At 36.5% G+C, this 18,218-nt stretch overlaps 1 gene segment (V, D, J or C); it reads left to right on the top strand.

Annotated features, from left to right (window-relative positions):
- The window catches only part of LOC100935636, a 91,408-nt gene extending 77,703 nt beyond the window's left edge, over positions 1-13,705 (top strand). Inside the window, 4 exon segments of the C gene segment in view lie at positions 10,200-10,457; positions 10,937-10,981; positions 12,377-12,484; positions 13,040-13,705. Coding sequence covers positions 10,200-10,457; positions 10,937-10,981; positions 12,377-12,483 — 410 coding nt within the window.
- Positions 13,706-18,218: the final 4,513 nt, after the last annotated feature.

Here is an 18,218-nt window from a genome sequence, read left to right on the forward strand (position 1 = left end):
GCTTCACTCCCCAAAAACCCAAGAAGAAAAATATTTCTGCAATGAAGTTGGGAGCAACTGAGACAATTCTAAGTAACACTCTTGAAATCTGGCTGAGTTAATAAATCTAATCCTATGAGTAATCTTTATTCAGTCCATATTGTGATCAATAGGGAAGAGAGAGCAAGAAATTGAAGGATGAAGTTTTGGGGCAGAGGAAAGAAATACAAAGGGATAGAGAGGCAAAAGGGAGACAGAGACAGAAAGATTCAGAGGTGGAGAGAAAATATGAAAGAATGAATATTGTAGTGTGAGATGGTTTATTGCAGAGACTGCCTTTAGGGTGTATATCTGGTAGAAGTTATATTCTCATACATGGGAGAGAAACTATACTCCTAATATGAATTTTAGAGAAATGATAAAGGAAACTTTCCAAACAAGGAGAGAATTATGAAATGAAGCTTCTGAGAACAATCTATGACAAGTCCCTTTCCACTGATAAAGGAGTATTGTGTTGTCCAAGAGCTGTTTACTTGTGTCTTTCTTTCGGAGAAGCAGAGCTAATGAAATTATTGGGAGTATATTGGGAAGGAGTTTCATTTATTGGTTTCTGAGCATGCCTTCAGGCAATTAGGCCTGGAAAAGAAACTTCCTTCCTTTGGCTATGAGGTTCAACATTTGCCACCACACTTCAGTGGCCTCCAGACCACTTAAGAAACTGAAAGAAAACTCTCTTCCTATCCTAAGCCAGTAAAGTTCTACTGGGACAGGTGCCTTGCCTCAGGGGAAAACAGGTCTGGGTTCTAATAGCTTTCCTGAATAATACTTCCTTTTTCGGTTCCTACAAATGAGTTTCTTTGCCTGGATGACTGTGGTACAGTCTCTTTGGTAAATTACATTTTAGTCATTTAATGAAGCAACAAGGAAGAACTTGGTATAATGAGGATGAGGGGATTTAGGAGGTGTTATTATGATTTAAAATGGCATAGAAAGTGGCATTATTTCATGAATAAAGCAACCATGAAATAGGTTTGTATATGGGATGTGATAGTGAATTTGGAAGATGGACTTAGGCAGCCATCTTATCATACAAAGTTGCAGGTATTTTGTAATGCTTTGAACCAGAGTGCAAACACTGGAGCTAGAAATCTTATTTGGGGGAGTGGGACCATGCTTCAGGTCCATGAAAGTAAGTGTCTCATCTTCTCCTTTGGTCAGGAGTTGAGAGAATCCTAATTATTTTTATCTAAGCTTTTGTTTTATTAGCTCATTTTTCATAGTTATTCATGAGATTTGAATAGGTGAAGATTGGTCACTCAGTCACTGGTTTAAGGAGTATATTCTGTTCTTTTTTGTTTATTTACTGATTTACTGATATTCTTTTCTTATTCTATAATACTCACTTTTTACAGATTCAGCGCACCCCTAAAATAAATTTCTCTCCAACAATACCACTCAATCCCCAGAATCGAAAAAGCAGTCAAATAAAACAAATCAATACCAGTCACATCTGAAAATGTATGCCTCTTCCAACATCTCTGGTCCAACACATCTCTGAGGATTAGGATCAGAAAGCTCTTTTACCATAAGTCTCCTAAGTCATGATTGGTAAATTTGTTGGCAAGGTTTCTGAAGTTTTTTATTGTTATTCTTTTTATGACTATAGTGATCATGCAAATTGTTCTCCTAGTTCTGCTTATTCTACTGTGCCTAAGAAGGTTGTTTCCTAATAGTAAGCTGTTATTATGGTTAGGGAACAGGGAGAGAAGAAAGAGAAAAGGGTGGTAAAGGGCATCAGCTTCCCTGGCATATCGATGGCTTGTCATCCATGGCCATTTGAGACAAATGGTTTTTGCAAGGATAAAATAAGACTATGAATCTAGGAATTATTTGGCACCATCTGGTTGTCATTAAAGGAGAAAAGTAAGCTCCTCAAGGTTCCTGACTTTTGCCAGACATTTACAAGAACGCAAAGTCTAGCTTAGGATTCCACATCTTAAGAGAAATGTAGAAATCTTATTTTTAAAAATAAGCATTAGCAAGCAAGAAAGACATTGAGTTTGACCCTGAAGTATGGATTATACAATCTCCCAAACCAGCTTGACTAAGTTCAAAGAGATTTATCACCACATTGGCCAGAGAGTGATAATTTGGAACCATTGTAGCTGAATACCATATTTAGCCAAATAAAGGTGAGCCATTGTGGGTGCAATTTGGAAATTCCTCATCATCAATGGCCATGCTACAATGCTGCAAAGAAGGGATGCATAAAAGCCAAAGAGGGTCTGATTCAAAATGTAAGTAACCATTCCTCCTCTCAAGACCAAAAAGAGAAATGATTATCTGATAGATTTTCCAAAAACTATGCATCTTTTTGCATCTCACCAATGAGCTTTTTAGAACTTAAGCACAATAGTTTTTGTAGTATATGATTCCACAGTGGGCAACTGGAGGAGACTACAAACTTACTTTTGGGAAAGGAAGCAAAGTGGTCATTGTCCCTTGTAAGTAGACTGCAAAATTGAGTGTCTGGGTTCTACATAAGTTGCATGTTAATTGTCTGCATCAATATCTGCTTTGAACAGCTTTTGTCCACATCAATATCTGCTTCCAAGCAATTATTAAACATGTACTCTGAGCAGTTGCCCCACAGCAATCTTGAATGTTCAGTGATTTGATCAAATAGATTGAATAGAATCATAATGATTAGGAGGAAATTCTGATGATCAATTAAATTCCACAAGTATTTGTCTTGTCAATTATGTGAAGAGCACTACCAATTTTTTAAAATATATTTTGGAATTACAGAGTATTAGACATCATTTAATCCAACTTTCTTGTCTTACAGATCAGGAAACTGAGTCCCAGAGTTCAATAATTTACCCCATATAATTTGCTAATAAGTAACTAAATAAGGACCCAGTTCTCCTGATTACTGGTCCAGTGTTCTTTCTAGTTATTTCTCTAGGAGTAAGTGGTGAGGTAAAGAGTGGTGCACAGAATGCTGCACTACACAGAATAAGAGGTTAACAAATGTATGAATGGATAAGTGAAATACAGAAAGTGATTCTAAAAATTCTACAAGTGACTATCCCCCAAGAGCTTTCATTCTCTTCCTTCTAACAATTTGTATAGCTCCAGATGGATGCTTATTCTTATTTTTAAAAGTTTTCTTCAGGGAAATAGATTCAATGACTTCTAAGAATCATTACCAGTTTTTAACAATTTATAGTCCTGTAAGTTTCTGGCAGCTTGAAAGTCCTTTTTGACATCATAACTGAATTTTCCCTGGTGTAATAGCTAAAGGAAGGACTGGTTTTTGAGATTCTGTAGATTGGAAGTAGAAAGCAGATCAGAGAATGTCCCTTGCCACATCCATCTAGACTAATAGGGTAAAGCAAAGACTGCATGTAAAACTGTTACCTACTATGCATATCTTAGAAGCTATAATAAAACTGCCTTTTGGAATAGGGACCAGGCTGACTATATAGTCCTGTAAGTATGATACAAATGATCACCACAATTGACAAAGCAAGAACTAAAAGGAAAACTAGATGGTAATTTATGACAAATAAGAATCGGTCATTTTCTACTCTTAGGAAATTCACTAACTTAGATGACTTCTACTTAGCATATCTAAGAAAGAGACACCAGTAGCAGGCCAAGCGTAAAAGAATGAAAACGGGACAATTTGGTATGTCATGGTCCCCTTTGGAATCTGGTGATTCAGTTTCAGAATAATGTTTTTAAATACATAAATTATATGATATGATATATAATATACTGAATCATATATTAGCTGTCAAAATATTTTATTTTGAAAAAAGTTCAGACTCCTGCCTTAATTAAGGGATATATTAAAAAGGATCTCATATGCTCTGTGATTTAGAATAAAGCCAATATCAACATCAAATAATCTGAATATTGTGGAATTATCTAAATAAGATATGAATTAATGGGCAAATATAAATTCAGCCCTTGCAAGAGAATAGCTAAATTCTCTGGCAATAATAATAAGCATGTTTAACCTAACTCCTGTTTCCAATGTGATAATTATTTTACAGCAATAGTATTCACAGGATCATAATTCTAGAGACCTTAGAAGTCATATCCAGTCTAACCCCTCTTTTTTTATAGGTGGGGAAGTTATAGTTCTGAAAAACTTTAGTAACCTGCCCAAGATCAACAGTAAACAGTAAAGCCTAGATTATAGACCCTCTAATGGGGATGATTCTGATCCCAAAGCACAGGTTGAGAAGGAGGGATAGAGGATACATTAAATCTGAATGAACTTTTTGAGATGATAATGCTACTAATGTTCCTTTTCCCTACACTCCCCTCAACGACTCCCTTCCTTAACACTAAAATTCTCGAGGGAAAATGTTTCCTAGAGAGCCAGGCAATGAGTTTAAAAGAATTTGAAAGTGGTTCTTGAGATGTAACTCATTAGCAGGGAGTATCATTGTGAAGGTTATTGCAAAGACTTCCCCCGCTGTGAGAAATTAGCAGGCGGTGGTAGCAGTCTGATATTTGGATTGGGGACCAAGCTGAGCATCTGTCCAAGTAAGTGAGTAGATTGGGATAAGGAAAAATAATAATTAATCCTTCTATGCTCAAGGTAATGGGTTTCCTTCTTTTCCATAGTACTATAGCACATCAGGGAGGCAACTACAAGATCATAATGTTTCTTTTGCCCCAAAATTTTACAAAATCAGAATTCAGTATTTGGGAGTACAGAAAATCTATCTTCAGGCTGAATATTAGGAATGTAAATAATAAAATCAAGGACTGTAACTCTGAACACCTTGGGGAAAAGAATTGGACAATACCATCTACTTGGTAATCACTTCTTAACCTCTATTAAGAAATACATGGGACCACTGTTTTTTGGTTTTTTATAATGCTGTTTCTGGTGGTGTGAATACTATAGGAATTATGGGTAAATTTACTTTGGGGAAAGGCACTCAATTAACTGTTATGTCTGGTGAGTATTATAGGAATTAGACCTAGAAAGGCTCATAAGATGTCCAGTAAAGGCCATCTAGATCAGTTCACTAATTTTAAAGATAAGGAAAAGGCCCTGAGAGATTAACTTAAGAGACCCAATTGGTTTTTGTCTCTGGGTCTCAAGCAGCTAGCACAGTGGCACCCAGTCAGTCAACAAATATTTATTTAATATTCAATGTATCTCAGGTACTCTATCTAGTACTGGGAGTACAAAAACATAAGCACTTGATGCTTATTAATTTGTCAATTGTCGAAGGTCATATGTAAAAAAGTAATTGAGTCAGGATTTGGATATAGATGCCATGATTTAAGATCAACTATGCCAAATGGTTGAGCTGTCAGCATATGCAATCCCACAAGTCAAAATCAATTAGCAAGCATTTATTAAGCACCTCCAAATATACTAGATATCTTAAGCACTGGTGGGGGGAAAAAAAAGAAGGAATTCCTGCTCTCAAAGATGAAATGCTGATAGGCTAGCTCTTGAGTATATTGACCATTCATGTTTTGGGGGGAGGGAAAAAGAGTATAATGAGTGGGCTAAGCAATTCAAGTGTCTGCTATGAGGGTAAGCTTTGGAATGTCCAACTTCACTAGTAGCAATGCTGACTGCTTAGAATTGCCACAGATAACTTTTCCTCAGGAATCACAAAAATAATCTTAGTAGAGTAGTAATTATTTAGTACCTACTATTTGCATAATTTTATACTAGATACTGTGGGGGATTTTTTTTTTTAATTATAAGACATGGTCCCCTCCCTCAAGGAACTTACAGCTGAGTCGAAACTAATACACATTGAGTAGAAAGAGTACAATAAACTGTTAAAATATTATACAGGAAGGGTTGGGAGGTTAAGAGTGAAGCTTTCTTGGAGACAGTGGAATTTGAGCTGAGCCATGACAGATGGATGGTAGAGGGGGAAAAATGCATTTTAGGCTCAACAGCATGAGGTGGGAATACAAGTGATATGATTTCCTTGATTGAGAGAGAAACACGTAGCGGGAATACTGAAAATAATGTCAAATAGAACAAGGTAATAGTAGTCTTTGAAAGTTAATCAGAAAAGCTGACTTCCTTAAAAATCCCAAAGGTGAAGAAATAGGAACACCAAGGTCTTGAAGTGAACAGAAGAATCCAAAACCAAAACTCTCCAAGCAGGAGGAATAAGAGCAACAGCCAGGTCCGGAAATAAAAATACAGCATCAGCCTGAAGCTGAAGTTGCCTAGGGTGATCGATGCCCATTTACTGCTCTCCTTTTCCTTGGAAAGAAGTTAACCTATTATTTAATAGAGCAGATACCTGGATGTTTTTGTAATAGACATACAAGAAGTAGTACACAGGAGATTCAATAATCAACTTATATTTGGTAAGGGAACTAAAATGACTATAATATAATTTTCATTCTTCATTTCCTATCATGGATCTGATCATTAGTATGGTTGCAAGGAGTCAAGGCAACATGATATAGTAAAGAGTTCTAGATTTGGAATTGTAAGACAAGTTTAAATCCCATCTTTGCCACTTACTTATTGCCTATATGATTTTAAGAAAGTTATTTCACTAATCCTGGAATCAATTTCTCAATCCTATAAAATGAGTTTGACAGTTACCACTTAAACACCAACCAGCTCCAAATTCTATGAATTCTATGTGAGATATAAGAATTCTGCTGAGAAACAAGCTTGGTCTAAGCCTATGGCCAGTGTTGCTAACTAGGCCTAAATAAACTTATTTATATGTAGCATAAACATTATGTGAGCTGTAAACCATTCAAACACCTGCAATATATCTAAGATCTAAAACATGACTTTCCAATCATTTGCAGTTGGACTAAAATAGTAGATTGGGATTTAAGATTAGGTAAACTCCCCTGCTGAGAAATATGGGTAGCCTTGCCAAATCAAACAGCTTCAGGCCTTAGTGTTTATCCAGTTCTTGTGCAAAATCAAATAGTGCAAAAAATTGTTTGGATTTTACACTCAGTCAGTTGAAAGTGTTCCCTCAATCCTCCAATTTTCTTATTGCCCTTAATCTGCATCTCTTCTTGTCTTCCTTAAATATATTTTAGTATAATCTATATTGACCGTGTTAAATTGTAAACTACTTGAGAGTCAAGTCAACTAGCATTTACTAAGCATCAACTATATGCCAAGCACTCTTAAACACTTGAGGGGAGGAGTAAGATATACTAAGAAAGACAAATGCAGCTCCTCTCCTCTAGGAGTTTGTGGTCTAATGGTGGGGGACAGAAGAAACAATAAGCAAACAACTAATTATGATATTCTTCATCCTTTTATCTCCATCACAGCATTTTGTTTTACATATAGTTGGACTAATTTGGAGTTTTGGAATGAGGTATAAAAGGGAAAGGAAATGTTTATGGAAGGAGAATGAAAGTGAAAATGGAATCTGTAAACTGAAAAATTGGAACTAGTTTGGGGAGTGGCACCCAGTGTACTGTATTAAATGTTAGAGCAGCAACAACTCTGTCTGTCCTAGGATTCCAAATGAACAGTGGGCAGATGTGGAAAGACCCGTTAGCCTATTTGCCTTCAGCACAAAAGAGCATTAAGTGAGGTTAAAACCATGTGACTCGGGTCTGGGGGCTGCTACACAAGTCTATAAGCCCCTGAATGCTTAGTCTTCTGAGTGGTTATAGCCTCAGAGAGCTACTGAAAGAAGACTTCCAAGTGACCCTGTGCCTGGGGACTAAAAAAATTAGGAAACCACACAGTAAATCCTGGCATGAGTTCTGCTTTCCTCTGTCTCCTTGATTTGCAGGAGTATTTGATGTTGTTTATTGCAAGTAGAAGTGATCCTTTGTTCACAGTTTAGGAAAGACTACCATCGAGGCTACCTCTTTCTCCAAACAATCACATTCTACCTATGTAGAAAAGAATCTAGCCCACATTTTAAGATTACAAGGGAAAGTAGTTACAGGCTCCTCCATAATCTATTCACATGCTTACCAGTCCTCTCTAATGAACACTCAAATCTTCCCCACTTCTTTTCTATTTCCTTCTTAATCTATTAGTACAGATGGAGTTTTCCCCCAACCCTATCTTTTCCAAGTTCAACAAACCCAATTACTTTAGGAAGTGGGGGATGTTTACTTAGAAAAGAATAGACTTCATCAGTGGGTAATAAAAACTCGCATGGATATATAAAATGCATTAAGGTTTACAGACTTTCCTCACAATAATCCTCAGGGCAGGTAATAGAATATGAATATATATTCTTCAAATATCTAAATCAAATATCTACAAGCTAATTTGTAGGAGTAGACTTTTCCACCACCTACTCTATCTCCAGGGAGAGAACAGCCCTGTGCATAAAGGTCATCTCTCTGGTTTATTTTTCTTTTGACTCAGCCTCTCTCATCTATGCCTAGGGCTGGTTTCTGCAGGTCTCAGCTCTGCAGGATGTTTATGTAGCCAAGACCACAACGGCTTAGTGTGTGCAGTATAAGGTCTGAGCAGAAAAAAAGCAGGCAATGATGCTGGCCTGGTGGGAGGCCTGTGGGCAGGAAAATCGAACCCCAATTCTGTTCGCCTCTCTGGGTGGTCTGGATGTGTTTGTTTTTCCCTCCAAATTTCTACTTTTATCTTCTAAACATAGGAAATTGTGAAGCACCCCCAATGAGAATCCCTTAAAGCCCTGAATATTTTTTTAAAAAATGCTTAAGGCCCAAAAATAGAGAATCCAGCTTTTACTTATTTCACAGGAGTACATTGTAAAGACAAACTGTTACTATTTTTATTACATAGATACAATAGATTTTAAAATGTTATAACAGGGCCATGAGGCATATACCATAATGTTATTGAGATAGAAATCTCCTAGTGACAGGCATCCCAAATTGGTGTTGATATGTAACCTTTTAGTTCTTCTCATTTTTGACATCACAAGACCACCTATGGAGAAAACAAGACATTCATCAGTCATCCATCATTCCTAGCACATGACCAGTTCATATTTTTCCCTAGACATTTCCTTCATATCATCCTTTATTCCAGGTCTTCTCTAATTCCTTGTTTACAGTGTATTGGCTCTTCAGACACCATATTTCTTTGAAAACCATAGGGTTGACAGACATACAATAATACCTATAAATATTTCTATTGAAAAATGGGACTGTTTCAGGGAGTTTAGCTAATTAAAGAATTTCACAACTTCTCAAAAGCAACCCAACATACTCTTCCTTTCCCCTTTTCTAATTCCAACTCTATTCATTTTCAGTGGTTGATAACTTACATAGTTAATAATCTAATTATAATTAACTATATAGTCTGGATAATAATCATTATCTTTACCAAACTAGAAGCTATTCAGTGTCTTTGCTAGGAATTTTGATCTATGATTCTTACTCTATCTTAGTATATTTCATATTACTATCTTTGTTTTTATTTCACCTTTGTTTCCAAATATTCCCCTGCCACTACCCTTCACAAGTCATCTCTTGTTAACAAAGAACAAAAAAAAAAAGAGAAAAGGAGGAAGGAAAGGAAGAAGTTCAATAAAACTAACCAACATATCTGACTATATGTCAGCCTCCTCTTTTCTGCAATGAAAGGGAAAAAAGGACACTGTCTTCTCTTCTTGAAGGCCAAACTTTATCATTAAGGCCAAATTTTATCATTAAAATTGTATAGCATGCAGCTATATATATCTTATTCTTTCAGTATACATTGTTGTATTCATACCATTTTCCTGGTTTTGTTCGTTATGCACAGCAGATTATGTAAGTCTTCTATGTTTCTTTATAGTCATCATATAAATTGCTTCTTCCCCAGAATCTAGATTGTTGACTGGTACATAGTAGACATTTAATACAAGCTAACTGATTGATTCATATAGAAGGAATATTCCATTACATACTAGGTTTGTTTAGTCATTCTCCCAATTAATAGACATCTACTTTGCTTGAAATGTTGTTACAAAAAGTGTTATATTTTGGTATGTATAGGACCTTTCTTTCTTTGACTTTGGGAGGTAGTATGCAATGTCTAACTAACCACAGGATCTATTATTTATATTATCTCTAATTCATAAAAATCTGAAAATATTATCTTCTGAGCAGAGAAGATTCACCTTTTGTAGACTCAAGATTCCACTTCCAGCTCAGTGTGGAGAGTTAATAATATGGAGTAGGAAAATACAAGAGGAGATAAAAACAGCATCTCTTTAACTCCATGTCTTTTTTGTTCACAGATATCAAGAACCCTGAGCCAGCTTTATACCAACTAACAAGCCCCAAGTCAAGTGACATTTCAGTCTGCCTCCTCACAGACACTGGTTCTTATAATACAACCTTCAAAAATGAATACACAAATGGTAGCAACCCAACAGTGCTAGAGATGATGACAATGGAATCCAAGAGCTATGGAGCAGTGGCCTGGGGTAGTAAATCAACCTTCAGTTGCACAGATGCATTCCTGCAAAACTTGGTCAATTTTACACAGCCCTCAGGTTAGAAGATGATTCTTGCTACACTGTAGGGGTTCTGCTATGGCTCTCATCTAGATAAAAAGCTTCTAAAATCTATTTCCATCCCATAGTCTCTACTTTTGGATATCTCTGTCTTATATCCAAATAAAGAGGGCATTTAACTTGCACCTTTATTACTGAGAGGATGAGTGATCAATAAACTTTCCTTTCCTACTAGCCCAATGGCAATCCTTTTTGAGTTGTGGAGGGAGGAAAAAGGAAATAGGGAAGTGCAGTAGTAGGAGGGTATCTTCATCTAAAATAAGCCAACCATGAGAAGTCATGGAGAATATTTGCTCTTGACCACCACATAAGAGTCCTTCTCGCAAGAGCTAAAGGTGCTATGTCTATATTGCACACTAATTAGACATATCTTCCTAGCTTATAGATGATTTGGGGTGGGCAAAGGTATCAACTTGAGGATCTGTGAAAGTTATTGGGTTTTTTTTTTCTATTTGCAGGTTCCACATGCAATGTCAAGGATGTGAAACAAAGCTTTGAAACAGGTATGTACCAGAAATTATTCCTGAATACAGAACTGGGAAGGACATGAAGGGAAAAATGCATATTAACTCTAAAGAGGAGAGGAGTGCCCCTACAATCCAGAAGACCTACCTCAGAAGTGAGGGAATAGGAGCAACACTTGAAATCCTAAGTGATTTTTTTGTTTTCTTGACAATCATATAGGACTTAGAGCTTGAAGGGATCTTAAAAATCATCTACCTCAAGGATTTTTAACCTAGGTCCTATGTAAAGGATCAATGAATAAATTTCATAAGGTTGATAAACTTGCATGAAAAAAATACATCTTAATTTTCACTAATTTTCAACTGAAATTTGACATTTCCTTCAATTATGATCTTTAAAAATACTGTTTTGAGAAGGGATCAATAGACTTCACTATACTGCCAAAGGAGGTCCATGATACAAAGCAAAAAAAAAAAAAAAAAAACTTCTGATCTAGCCCAACCTCTTCCTTTTGTAGATAAGGTAATTGAGAACTAGAGAGATGAAGTAATTTTTCAAAGGTCACTTTCCTCCCATAGTCTGAATTATTTTTCCTTCTTGGTATCCATACCCTCTAAAGCTGGTTCCTGCTAGACCATTTATTCATTTAAGGTCTCCTAAAATATCTTGGCTTTGTTGTATAAGTAGCCAAAGTGAATTACTTATTAGCGAAGATGAGATATGATTGGAATGAGCTAAACTATAATAGAGCACTGGACAGCTGAATCAACACTGAGGTTATTTCCTCTCAGTAATCAAGGACCATTATCTCCTTGGTTTTCTTTTTGTTGGTTGGGGGAGAGAGGAGTGTTTTGTGTTTTGTTTTGTTTTTTAAGTTATACTCATTTCCACTGAGAGGCCCCTGAATCATTCATTCCCCACCTAAACCATGCATGTGCTTCAAGTTACATTGCCTCTTTGAATCAATCCATCTTGCAACCTAATAACCAAATGGGTTTTCCTGAGTCTACAAATGCTTCAGGTCTGAAAGTTAACAGAAGGCAGGTACTACATGATAGAAAAAAAACTTTGGACTAGAGAAGTGAGGGTTTCTTTCACTTTTTTCCCTTACTGGTTGTTTGATCGCATGCATATTATTTGACCTCAGTTTCATCACCTGTAAAATAGGTGTTGGGCAAGAAGTAAATGATCTCTGAGGTCCCTCTCAGCTCGAACAGACTATAGTTTAAAAAATAGATAAGAGACTATTAACAAGATGGGGTCCACAATTAGGAGGAGAGAGAAACCAAGAGAGATCATGGCCAGTCATCACCAGACTGTTGACTGCCTGGTAGACTTAGGCCTTCCTTGGACAGGAGTAAGGCCTCATCAGACAGTGGGTACAGAACTCCCAAAGTGAGCTCCAATAACCCTATGTCAACTTGATGTTTTAGACAAAGACTTGAACTTGATAAACTTGTCTCTGATTGGGCTCCGTATCATCTTCTTGAAGACTGTGGCATTCAACCTGCTTATGACATTTCGTCTATGGTCAAACTAAAGTAAGTAATGTATCTTTGGGGTTACAGAGGAGGAAAGGGTTAGTAATGGATTCTTGCCAAGTTCTAATAATAATCCTCATTAGACTTTGCCATTTCAGATTATAAAATACATATATTTAGCATACATATATACAATTATACCGACAAATACACAATTATTTATATATATATATATGTATATAAACAATTATACATATATAAAATTCAAAATTTCCATGGCATTTTACATTTTTTCAATTCACACTCATATACATTATGCCTAATAAGATAGGCAGAGAAGAAGTAATCCTCATGTTACAGATGAGGAAACTAAGGCAAAGTATTTTGTCCAAGATTTCAACTCCTATTTCATCAGCTTAATCAAATTATCATATGATGTTAGTATTAATCGTTTCTGCAGTCTAGATATAGATACGGTAACATTGTCCCTACCCCCCAAGGATACTCTAGGCTAAACCATTTCTATTATTACCACCAAACAATTCCAGCTATTCTACCTGCCAAAGACCTCATTATTCCAGTGACTGATTTCCCTATTCTCTTCCATCATTTTAGGTCTGATAAGGCATCAAATGGACTTCAAACTTCCACCTCCCTTTTTCTTCATCTACCCACCACTTTTAGCATGAGATGAGACTACCTACCAACACCTGATGAATAACTATACACCTAGATTCTCCAGGCATATAAGAGATGTCATAGACTGGATCCTACCATGTATTTGGGATACCAAAATAGAAGAATCTCCCCAAATCGCAGCCCAACCCTTTAAGTTCCTTCCTTGCTGTTTTTAATATCTGTCATTTAATGGAAATAGTAAAGGCATGACCAGAGACTTTTATGACCATGAAGAAATGTTACACCTGCATCTTCAGCTCTCTTGAAAGACTTTCAGAAGAATGGATGAGAGGAGGACCTCATTCATAAGTCCCTAAAGGTCTCTTAGATCTCCAAAATCCTTTCATTCTTTGGAAAAATTAACCTCTGATGACTCTTCCTTCTCTTCTCCACCCCCCTTCCCACATCCATATAAGTAGGAATTTTAAGATGTTTTTATTTTTTTAATAGAGTTCATTTTAAAAGTCATTTAATTCTTTTTATTGTTGTAGAAGAGATTATATAATTGGGTAAGATCAATTTTACTATGTATCTGAGTTGTACTATATTCTACTACCTTGCCAGGTTGATAGGCTGTATTAAAGGTGCTTTTGAAAAAGCAAAGATTGTCCTGTTCTGATTCTGGGTTGAGTTGGTATCACTGATCTCGATAGAAATGATCACTAGCTAAAGGCCAGGGGGAAGAAAAGAAAGCCTCTCTCCCATATGAGTGTTGAAATAGAGCCAGACAGACAGATGGTGATTTTACAACTATACCTCAACTCAAAATGTTTATAAAGCACCCACATAGAATGTCCCACTGAGTGCCATTATGAGCCCACATAAGAGCTATGCTCCCTATGTTTTAAAACTTAGGCCATCATCTCCTAAAACCTTCAACAATGGGAGACCAGAAAGACACTTCATAGTGGACAGAAGTAGAATGGTGACAGGCATGAGTTTCAGAATAAGTTTTGCCTTTAAGTAAAACTTTAAATACAGGACATTCATACCAGATCAGTGCCCTCTGGCATCATCTCCCTTCAGATAGACCATCTGTTGGGTGGTTTCTAAAAATGTTATATCATTGAGCCCCAGCTTCAAGACAGGTTGGACCACTATTCTCCTCTACCATACATATCCTCTCTGGTATGACGGCTGGTATAACAGGTATACCATAAGCCTCAGCAAACATTTGATTTTTGACAAAGGTTTGAATGGTCTCAAGGCCAGCCATATCCTCTGTGATACACAGAAGAAACCTGAGGCTCAAATCTTCTGCAGTTCCATAAACAACAAACATTAAGAAGCATCTATTACATATGAAGCACTATAATTGGTATTTTAGACATTATGAAATTAAATATTCCTTACCCTCAAGTAGCATAAATTCTATTGAATAGAAATTCACAATGAGAATGCAGGAAGGGAGATAGCACTCCTCCAGTGCTTAGAGGCATGCTTGGTTTGAAGAAAATGGATTTCCTTAAAATCTGAACCACCCCAGAGGAACAACATTCCCCACAGAGAGAAACAGAAAAAGGAGATACCCCCTCTGATTTAGGTACAAAAATCCCAATGTTCTCAAACCTCAAGGCACTCATTCTTTCCAAAAGATGTTCCTGAAGCAAGTCCTTCTACCCTAGGAGTTATTTTTGTGTCAAGGCAGCCTAGTGAAATCTACAGCCCTTTCTCAGAATGTTTTTAAATGAATACACAGGAATATAAAGGAAAGCAATTTTACTAAAGAAGATTCTCTTCCAAAAAAATGTTGTGTTTTTTTTTTCACTGCCTCCAGGCTGAGTCCTAATCCAACCCTCCCTCCTCCCTCAATCTCTTGGTGGACAGTTGAGTTCTGTTACTTAAGGCTGCTATGACTTTGGGTAAATCACTTAATCTTGGAGTTGGATATGGTTTACCTGGAAGGTCTCTTCCAGCTCTAGATCCATAATCCTACAAAACTCTAATCTTTTCATGGGGTTGGGAAACTTCATCTGGAAGGAACTATAAAAGTCACTTTATTCATCCTACTGCTTTTCCATATTTAAACCAATTCAAATCAATCTTTTCAAGGAAGGAGGATTTCTATTACTAGTCTTTGAAAAACTTAATCTAATCTCCCAGATCACATTGGCCAGAAATTTCCTGTGCTCAGCTTAGAGTTAAATCCTATTTCCTCTTATCTCATTCTTCATGAAAATATAGACACACTTTCTTTTCTAAGTGATAACTCTACTGAGACTAAATGCAATGGGAGGAGAAAGGCAGGAGGTTCACCCCATTGGAGAACACATATTTAATTATGATGGCAACTTCTGGGGATATTCAGAACATAATCCATATATTAAAACGCCACAGGTCCATTCCCATATGTTTCATGAGGCTAGCGCTACTTCCACTAAATAGAGAGTTTAGTCACCATCTCTCAGTTGCTGTTATCTTCTTCTCCTCACAGTCCAAATCAATCTTTTCCAAATAACTGTTTTTTATGTAAAAGCTATAGTCAATCAGATGACTCATGGTAGTTAAAAATAGAAAGGCTGCTGATCAGAACTACTGAGCAAGTTTCACTATTAAAATGAGAAGGCCTTGGAAAAGATATCTCATGTCACAACAGAGCTGATCTCAGTTATCTACCTGGTTTGATTTAGGAAGGAGCAAGATAGGTTATACTAACTCAAAAAATATCTCCCCCATGAGCCTCCCAGAGATTTTTACCATTACTAATTCATTCCTTTGAGTTGAAGAATTACAGTCCCAATTACCCATGTTATATCACTTGATAGAACAAGACTGTAGAGCAATAATACTATATTGTCCCCATTTTATCGATTAAGAAACTGAAAACAATAGGGTGTAGTAGGAAGGGAACTAGATTTACAGTCTTCTAACTTCAAATTTAAATCCATTAGACTATTTGCATAATTTTGGACAATTTTGGACAATGCCTTCACCCCAAAGAGCCATAAACTCCTCAGTTGAATAATGAGGAGGCTGAACAAAATGATATCTAAGGTTCCTTTGACCAACATCACTTAATTTAAAAGTGGCAGAGCCATAATTCAAATCCAGTCCTTCTGACTCCAAGTCCTTTTACTATAGCACACTGGATGATAGCTTTCTGGAAGCAGGATTCAGCAGGAATAAGATGTGGACTGGGGAAGGTTTCATGAGACGAAAATTGATCTAAAAACAAGGGATACTTGCTAGTCCTGGATAGGATCATGACAGGGGATTGAGGAGAAGGGGAGTAGAAGACTTAAATTAAGAAGATGGCCCTATATTTCCCATCTCTTCATCAGCTCTTTTCTATAAAAAAATACATGATAAGAATAGAAAAAAACACAAGGAGAAATGGTTTGAATAAGAAAATGGAAAGGAGCCAAAGGCAAATTAGCTAGACTATAAACTCTTAGAGGGCAAAGACTTTTTTTCCTCTTTTTGTATCCCCAGCACTTTGCACAGAGCCTGGCACAAAGTAGACATTTAATAAATGTTTACTGCTTGATTGATAGTGCTGACACTGGCTGTTAAGGTTAGGCCTGGAATATTCAGACAATCTTCAGATAATTCTCCCATCTGCATCTAAGCTTAAATATGTTTATGTGGCTCATCAAGATAAATCAAAGGCCATCACCGAGAGAAGGGTCAGCACTGTCTCTTCAGAAATCTTGTCACTGATAGATAGAGGGTTTGTGTCAAGGAGTCTCTTCTCTCAAAGAGTAAATGAAGTCCAAGAGTAAAATGAAGCCAATCAACAAGTGATATGAAAAAGTGAATGAGGGGACAGTCCTAGGACCTTCTGCCAACTATTGAGTGACAAGATCACCACTTCTCCCAGAAGTAGATCTAGGGCCTGATAGGAGTTAAGTAGTTAAAAGGAGAACAAGGAGGCATAAGAAAGAGTTATGGGTTCTGAGCTTGGACCAAGAAGCAAAATCCTTCTAAGCAAGAGAGGCTGATATAGAGGTAAGGAATTTAAGATTATTATTTCATCTGGAGAAGAAAAGGCTAAGAAGATAAAAGACCAGTCACAAAAAGGAAGAAATGGCTTCCTCCACAGGACAATTGCCTATGAAAATAAGTGGAAGCTAACACAGGAAGAATGAAGCTGAGTGAGCATATTCTGATGGAGGAAGAGTTAAAAGGGACATGATGGGATGGGATACTCTTAGCAAAATGATTTAGGTACAATCCACCCAAGAAGAAAAAGTTGGGGAACAGACTAAATGATCTCTCAAGATTTCAGTCTAAAGACTGTGAGGATGTTTGAAACCTTATTCAATTTGGTTTTAACTCATCTCTACAATGCCTACACATGGTTTAAGCTACTACCCAGTTTTTAAATTACTTCAACAGTACCTGAGAAAGAGAGCTATAATCCAGTGAGGTCATTTTCACTAGAGGTGTAATTAACCTTATGAGTAAGTGAAGATGAATGTGGTATGATCTGAGAGACTCTGGAAAAAAATCCCTTGCCCCATATATCACTGATCATTTATCACTTATCATTCCAATATTACAGCTTTATTCCTGTGAATCTTGAAGGTTTTTCAGTTTTCCCTGGTCCTTTATTAAAATGCAATTGCCCCCTGAATATTAAAAGCCCTTTTTAACAAATACCTTAAGCAACACAGTATTAAAGAAACTGCCTGAGAGGAAAAAATACTGAAATGAGAATAAGTGTAGATTCGAATCCTAGTTCTGACATTGTCTTAGCCATGTGATGTGACCAGATTATTTAACTCAACTCTTTGAGCCTCAGTTATTTCATTTGCAAAATGGGAATAATTAGGAATAATAATATTTAGTAATAAGCAGATAAACAGTTGTACCATCTACTTCACAGAGCTGTTGTAAAGCAAGTAGTTTAAATATTAATATGTATATGTGAATCATTATAGATTTTCAATCAACAAACATTTGTTTATGAAGCACATTCTTATGCCAAGTACTGTTCTAGGTACGTGAATATAAAAATGAAACTATATGCAGAATAAATATCATGCTAATACAACATTGTTAAATGCAAATATAAAATAAATACAATATATTTCAATCCAAACTATTACATAAATTACAATATGGTTAAGTACAAAGTAGTTAGGGAAAGAGGGCACTAGAAATTGTGGAGATC

This window comes from Sarcophilus harrisii, chromosome 2, assembly GCF_902635505.1.
Source record: "Sarcophilus harrisii chromosome 2, mSarHar1.11, whole genome shotgun sequence".
NCBI lineage: Eukaryota > Metazoa > Chordata > Mammalia > Dasyuromorphia > Dasyuridae > Sarcophilus > Sarcophilus harrisii.